Source organism: Protobothrops mucrosquamatus, unplaced genomic scaffold (genome assembly GCF_001527695.2).
Source record: "Protobothrops mucrosquamatus isolate PMUCROS unplaced genomic scaffold, P.Mucros_1.0 scaffold4855, whole genome shotgun sequence".
In the NCBI taxonomy this organism is placed as follows: domain Eukaryota; kingdom Metazoa; phylum Chordata; class Lepidosauria; order Squamata; family Viperidae; genus Protobothrops; species Protobothrops mucrosquamatus.
In genome coordinates, this window is record NW_015390743.1 from 20417 (window position 1) to 28055 (window position 7639).

The following is a 7639-nucleotide window of genomic DNA, read 5'->3' on the forward strand; positions in this document are numbered from 1 at the left end:
GAGGAGGAGGAGGAGGAGGAGGAGGAGGAGGAGGAGGAGGACGACAACAACAACAACAACAACAACAACTATGGGGTCCTTGATGCTCTCTGAGCCTGGTTGTTTTCTTGCAGATGTTTCATTACTCTACTAGGGAACATCATCAGTGCTAGAAGGGAGTGAGGTTTGTGGAGAGGAGGAGGAGGAGGACGACAACAACAACAACAACAACAACAACAACAACTATGGGGTCCTTGATGCTCTCTGAGCCTGGTTGTTTTCTTGCAGATGTTTCATGACCCAACTAGGGAACATCATCAATGCTAGAAGGGAGTGAGGTTTGCGGAGAGGAGGAGGAGGAGGAGGAGGAGGAGGAGGAGGAGGAGGAGGAGGACTGTGGGGCCCTTGGTGCTCTCTGAGCTTGGCTGTTTTCTTCCAGAGACGTTTCATGACCCAACTAGACAACAACATCAGTGCTAGAAGGGAGGGGGGTTTACTCTCATTTGATCTACCAATGACTTATTCTTCCTGCTTTAAGAAACCACCAAGATCCTTTCTACTAAGAATGACAGGGCAAGCCCCTCCCTCCTAGCACCGATGCTGTTACATAGCTGGGTCATGAAACGTCTGCCCAACATGACCCCCCCCCCCATCATCTTTGCTGCTCTCCTCTGCGCTCTTTCCAGAGTATTCTAGAATTGAAGAGGTCCCAGGCCCTACTAGGACTTCCTGTGGGGCTGCTTCCAAGTCGGGGTTTCGTTTGCTCTCCTGCACCCCTACTTTCCAAAGGGGTCCCCACCCCCGGCGTGAGACTTTTGCACATTCCCAAAGAATGAAAAAGTCTGGCACAAAAGATCATCAGAATAAGAGCCCCCCCCCCACTGCTCCCAGCCGATGGAGGAGAACTGAGGAGGGGGCTTGCGAGGGCCGTACCTCGTTGTGGGGGAGGCCAGCAGCCGAGAAGATGGGGATCTTCTGTCCTCTGGCGATGCTGTTCATGACGTCGATGGGGGAGAGTCCCGTCTGGATCATCTCCTCGGGGTAAATGCGTCCCTGAGGATTGATGGGCTGCCCTGGAGAAGGAAGGGAGGGAGGGAGGGAGGGAGGGAGGGAGGAAGGAAGGAAGGAAGGAAGGAAGGAAGGAAGGAGGGAGGAAGGAAGGAAGGAAGAAAGAAAGATAGAAAGAAAGAAAGAAGGGAGGGAGGGAGGAGATGGAAATGAGAGGGAGGAAGGAAGGAAGGAGGGAGGAAGGAAGGAAGGAAGAAAGAAAGAAAGAAGGGAGGGAGGAGATGGAAATGAGAGAGGAAGGAGGGAGGAAGGAAGGAAGGAAGGAAGAAAGAAAGATAGAAAGAAAGAAAGAAAGAAAGAAGGGAGGGAGGGAGGAGATGGAAATGAGAGGGAGGAAGGAAGGAGGGAGGAAGGGAGGGAGGTGGGAAGGAAGGAGATGGAAATAGGAAGGAAGGAAGGAAGGAAGGAAGGAAAGGAGGGAGGGAGGAAGAAAGAAAGAAATAGAAAAAGATGATAGATAGATAGATAGATAGATAGATAGATAGATAGATAGATAGATAGATAGATAGATAGATAGAAAAAGAAGGAAGGAAGGAAGGAAGGAAGGAAAGAAAGAAAGAAAGAAAGAAAGAAAGAAAGAAAGAAAGAAAGAAAAAGAAAGAGAGGGAGAGAGGAAGAAAGGAGAGGAGATGGAAATGAGAGGAAGGAAGGAAGGAAGGAAGGAAAAAAAGAAAGGGGAGGGAGGAAGGAAGGAAGGAAGGAAGAAAGGAAGGAAGGAAGGAAAAGAGAGGGAGGGAGGAAGGAAGGAATTATCCCAGTGTAAATCAGTTTCTGAAGGACTAAAAACAACATTTAATTTCCCAAAGGGATGTCGCTTGGCCCACTCCTGACCCCACCATTGGGTTCATCTGCTTCTGAAAAGCTTTTGCCAGATCAAAAGAGGAAAGGCATGGATTTCCTTAAAATCAAGACCAATCAGTAGTTCTTTTACACTCACGCTCCCTTCTTCCACCTTTGAGTTGGGCAAACGAAGACGTCCCAGCTGTGGGTTTCACCTCCACTCAGTTTAATGTCCCCCCCCCTCAGCCCTTGGGCTTCCCCACGATGCACTGCCTCCAGCGTGCCCTGTGCCCCCTCCCCTTGCCACCCTACCCAACCCAACCACGGGGCCTCACCGTTAATGTCCAGGAAGTCCTCGGCCATCACCACGGGGCCTTTGTCGATGGGCTTGGCCGAACCGTTGAAGACGCGGCCTGCAAAGAGAAGCAACCGTGGGGAGGAAGGCCCAGAAACTGGGGGGGAAGGATGTTGGGTGGGGGGGCCCAAGAGAGGAAGGGTCCACCGTGAACAGTGCTGGGAGAACCTGAACAGGTGCCCAGTATCCTCCTAACTAAACTCAGCTGAAGGAATGTCCTTCAAGAAGCCGTTGGATGCTTCAAGATCTTCGGCTGCAGGAACAGAAGGACGGAACCCAGATCACGTGAAGAGTTAGTACCGCTTTGGAAAGCCTTGGTAAAACCACACTTGGACTCTTGTGTCCAGTTTGGGTCACCACCATGTAAAAAAGATGTTGAGACTCTAGAAAGAGTGCAGAGAAGAGCAACAAAGATGACCAGGGGACTGGAGGCTGAAACATATAAGGAACGGCTGCTGGAATTGGGTACGTCTAGTTTAATTAATTTAATTAATTAAGAAAACTTGAACCGTAAGAAAGGCCGAGCGCCAAAGAATGGAGGCCTTTGAACTCTGGTGCTGGAGAAGACTCCTGTGAGTCCCCTGGACTGCAAGGCGATCCAACCGGTCAGTCCTAGAGGAGATCAACCCTGACTGCTCTTTAGAAGGCCAGATCCTGAAGTGGAAACTCAAGTCCTTTGGCCACCTAAGGAGAAGGAAGGACTCCCTGGAGAAGAGCCTAATGCTGGGAAAGATGGAGGGCAAGAGAAGAAGGGGACGACAGAGAAGGAGGTGGCTGGATGGGGTCACTGAAGCAGGAGGCGTGAGCTTCAATGGACTCCAGAAGATGGTAGAGGACAGGAAGGCCTGGAGGAACGTGGTCCATGGGGTCGCGATGGGTCGGACACGACTTCGCAACTAAAAACAACAACACGTTTAATGAAGAGAAGGACGAGGGGGGACAGGATAGCAGCTTTCCAATATCTCAGGGGCTGCCCCAAAGAAGAGGGAGTCAAGCTATTCTCCAAAGCACCAGTGGGCAGGACAAGAAGCAACGGGTGGAAACCAATCAAGGAGAGAAGCAACCTGGAACTAAGGAGGAACTTCCTGACAGTGGGGACAATTAATCAGTGGAACGGAAGTTGCCTCCGGAAGTTGTGGGTGGGGTTTTTTAAGAAGAGACTGGACAGCCATTTGTCTGAAAGGGGTTAGGGTCTCCTGCTTCAGCAGGGGGCTGGACTAGAAGACCTCCGAGATCCCTTCCAGCTCTTTTATTCTGTAATTCTGCCTCCAACGGGACACCCAGAGCACAGCTGAATCCAAGGAAGGTCACGCCAGAAGACCCCCGTGGTGGTGGGGGGCTTCCTGTGCAGACCCCTGAATGACCTGGCCCAGCAGAGCAGAGCCATGGAAAAGGGCCCCCAGACAGAAGTCTTCACCCCTCTCCCAAAGTAGGGAAAAAAGGACATCTCTCCAGCCCTTTCTCCAATGGCGTGCCTTCTGTCACCCCACATCAGGAGAGGCTCTCCTGGAAAAGAGCAAGGCTGGGGAGATGTTGGGTCACATCACTGTCAAAATGAGCCGGGGAGGGGGCTCAGATTTCCATCCCCGTCCTCAGGTTCCCCCAGCCCTTGACTTGGAGATCCCTAGAAGTCAACGCCAGGTAGCTCCCCCTCCTTCCCCCAAATAACCCACCACAAACATCTGGGGAACCGAGGCCGCTATTCAAGAGCTTCTTCTTTTCCACGGAGGGGGGGGTTTCCCCAAGATCCTGAGCGCTCTTTGTCCAGACTCAGTGGGGAAGACCAGCTTCGGATGTCCGCTCCCTTCCTTGCCCCAGAAGCAGAGGGATGGAATAGAATAGAATATAGAATATAGAATATAGAATATAGAATATAGAATATAGAATATAGAATATAGAATATAGAATATAGAATATAGAATATAGAATATAGAATAGAATAGAATATAGAATATAGAATAGAATATAGAATATAGAATATAGAATATAGAATATAGAATATAGAATATAGAATAGAATATAGAATATAGAATATAGAATATAGAATATAGAATATAGAATAGAAGAGAATAGAATATAGAATATAGAATAGAATAGAATATAGAATATAGAATATAGAATATAGAATAGAATATAGAATATAGAATATAGAATATAGAATATAGAATATAGAATATAGAATAGAATATAGAATATAGAATATAGAATATAGAATAGAATAGAATAGAATAGAATAGAATAGAATAGAATAGAATAGAATAGAATAGAATAGAAGGGACCTTGGAGGTGATCTAGTCCAACCCCCTGCTTAGACAGGAAACCCTAGATCATGTCAGACAAATGGTTGTCCAGTTTCTTCTTGAAAGCTTCCAGTGATGAAGCTCCCACAACTTCTGAAGGCAGCTTCTGTTCCATAGGGTTTCCTGTCTAAGCAGGGGTTGGACTAGATTACCTCCAAGGTCCCTTCTATTCTATTCTATTCTATTCTATTCTGTGTCGGCGAATCTATTCTATTCTATTCTATTCTATTCTATTCTATTCTACTCTACTCTACTCTACTCTACTCTACTCTACTCTACTCTACTCTACTCTACTCTATTCTATTCTATTCTATTCTATTCTATTCTATTCTGTGTCGGCGAATCTATTCTATTCTATTCTATTCTATTCTATTCTATTCTATTCTATTCTATTCTATTCTATTCTGTGTCGGAAAATTTCTCCTTATTTCCAGGTTGAATCTCTCCTGGATCAGTTTCCATCCGTTATTCCTTGTCTGGCCTTCAGGGGCTTTGGAGAACAACTTCTTTGGGGCAGCCCCTGAGATATTGGAACCCTGCTATCCTGTCCCCCCTGGTCCTTCTTTTCATTAAACTACTAGACCTACTCAATTCCTGCAACTGTTTCAGCCTCCACTCCTTTAGCCATCTTAGTTGCTCCTCTCTACACTTTCTCTAGAGTCTCAACATCCTTTTTATAGTCTGGTGACCAAAAGGGGTTGCGGAAGACCTCCAAGGTCCCTCCCAACTCTTGTTCTTCTGTTCAGCATCTCTGGTGGCTTCCTTCTCTCCTGGACACCTGGGCACTTTCCTATCACCGGAGCCGACCTTTGATCCTCGTGCTTCACGGCGGCCCCTCCGTGCCCTCCCCAAAGGCGTCCCACCTACCCAGCATGTCCTCGGACACCGGCGTGCGGAGGATGTCCCCAGTGAACTCGCAAGTCGTCTTGTGGGCATCGATGCCAGAGGTCCCTTCAAACACCTGCAGAGAAAAAGCCACAGGCCAAGGAGCCAAAGACTGGCCATTAAGGAGGATTAGCAGCAAAAAGCTTTCAGCCTCTCCTTGGGCCAGGATTGCCCCCTCCCTCCCTGCCCATGCCTCTCATCCAGGACCCCCTTGACCCCCGTGGGATTCCCCCGCTCTGCAGGCTTCCATCTGCGTGACCCCTTGCAAGGCAATCTTCACACCTCTGCCGGGATTGGGTGGATGGAGAGGGCTCGTCTCCTGCCCCGTGTCCAGGACAGATCTGGCTGCCTCCAAGCCCCTTCTGTCCACAGGGGTGGGGTGGGAGACCCCCAAAGGTCTCCACGCTGGAGGAGTGAAGGTTAGCAGGCGGCCTGCTGAGGGAGCAGGCAGGTCAAGGCTGCAGCTGCCTGGATTCCAGGACACGGCAGAGTGGCGCAAAGAGGGCAATTCTCGTGATCACGAGAGGGGCTTAGAAAGGTCAGCGGTTGGTTAAAGATTACTTCTTTCATTGTCTTGTATGTATCCTAATTTACAGCCCAAATGTTGGAGATGTGGTAGCTTGGACGCTCCTTATTTTCAGATTTGGTGGACTTGTAGAAATATAAAAGCTTTTGGGATTAAGATTTGGTGGAACATTCGAAAGATTTTCAAAAGTTCACTCCACAATTATTTTTGTTGGGTGTTATTACAGATTGTGATGCTAAAGAAACTAACTTGAGGTTGAATTTGATAACAGCTGCAAGGTTATTAGTAGGGCAATATTGGAAGAAGGATTGCTTGGCTACTATAGAAGAATGGACGCTCAAAGTGTCAAATTTAGCAGAAATGGCCAAGATTTCTGCCTATTTGAAGGATCACTCACAAGAAAGATACATTTCGGTTTGGAGAAGATGGATAGATTATATTCACAATAAATATGGGACTAAAAAGTTCCATTTAGCCTATGAGAAAATTTTAGAGTATTATTAGTATTAACAGTTTATTATAGTGAAATTTTTATTAGTTTTAATTATATGATATTATTATTATTTTTAGTATTAGTATTGTTTAACAATATTCTATTGTTTAATAATTAGGATACTAATTTGTTTATGTTTTAATTATGATTATTATATTTATGTTAAAGGGGAGTTAAAGCACATTATGGACTTGGTTATTTATATAGTTGGTTAATGTTAGTTAGATTATGATTATTATATTTGTAACCCTGTATTCAGCTCTGGGAAGTGGGGGAGGGAGAGGGGGGGTTAGGGTGGGTTGGTTTTGGGGTTTATATTGTAACTTTTATAAAACTTTTCAATAAAAAAAAGGTTAATTCCCAAGCTGGGGGGGGCTCTTCTACTCCCGACACCCCTCCCCAAATAGATTGGCTTGCTTGGTTTTCTTCCATTCTCCAAAGCAGGAGAAGAAGCAACGGATGGAAACCAATCCAGGAGAGAAGCAACCTGGAACTAGGAGAAACTTCCTAAGAGCGAGGACAATTAACCAGTGGAACGGCTGGCCACCAGAGGTTGTGGGTGCTCCAACACTGCAGGTTTTTAAGAAGAGTTTAGACAGCCCCTCTGTCTGAAATGCTATACGGTCTCCTGCCTGAGCAGGGGGTTGGACTAGAAGACCTCCAAGGTCCCTCCCAGCTCTGTTATTCTGCTATTTTGTCTAGCCTGGAATGAGTTAAAATTAGGGTTGGGGGGTGACCTGATAGCAGTGATCCAATATTTGAGGGGCTGCCATAAAGAAGAGGAAGGGGGTCCACCTATTTTCCAAGGCACCTAAAGGCCGGACAAGAAGCAACAGATGGAAACTCATCAAGGAGAGAAGCAACCTGGAACTAAGGAGAAACTTCCTGACAGTGAGGACAACTAACCAGTGTGTCAGAATCCAATTATATTTCATCTCTAGTTATCAACTATGGAAAACCCCATTTCTGCCTTTCTCTGGATTCTGTCATACGATGAAGGGAAGGGGGTGAAAAAAAGGGGCTTTATGGCCCTCACTTCCTTCAGTATACTTCCAAGGGACTGGATGTGGATATCACCAAAAGGACTAACAATAACAATGGGGCCATTACCTTTCATGTAATCCTTTCTGAAGTTTCTCCTCCCGGCAGTGAGGAAAAGGGGGTGGGAATGTAATGCCTGGGACTGTCGCTGGAAGAAGGGGGTGATGGGGTGGGGCTACTGGGGGATCCCTTAAAACCTTGAATGGGAGAGC

The 7639-nt window shown here is 46.9% G+C and overlaps 1 protein-coding gene across 1 annotated transcript in view; it reads right to left on the reverse strand.

Moving 5' to 3' along the window:
* Positions 1–7639, reverse strand: part of LOC107299386 (V-type proton ATPase subunit B, kidney isoform-like) — a gene marked incomplete at both ends in the record, with an annotated part of 32880 nt that overhangs the window by 20220 nt on the left and 5021 nt on the right. The window contains 3 exons of the mRNA XM_015828751.1: positions 913–1052; positions 2163–2240; positions 5350–5443. Coding sequence (XP_015684237.1) covers positions 913–1052; positions 2163–2240; positions 5350–5443 — 312 coding nt within the window. The remainder of the gene's footprint in view (positions 1–912; positions 1053–2162; positions 2241–5349; positions 5444–7639) is intronic.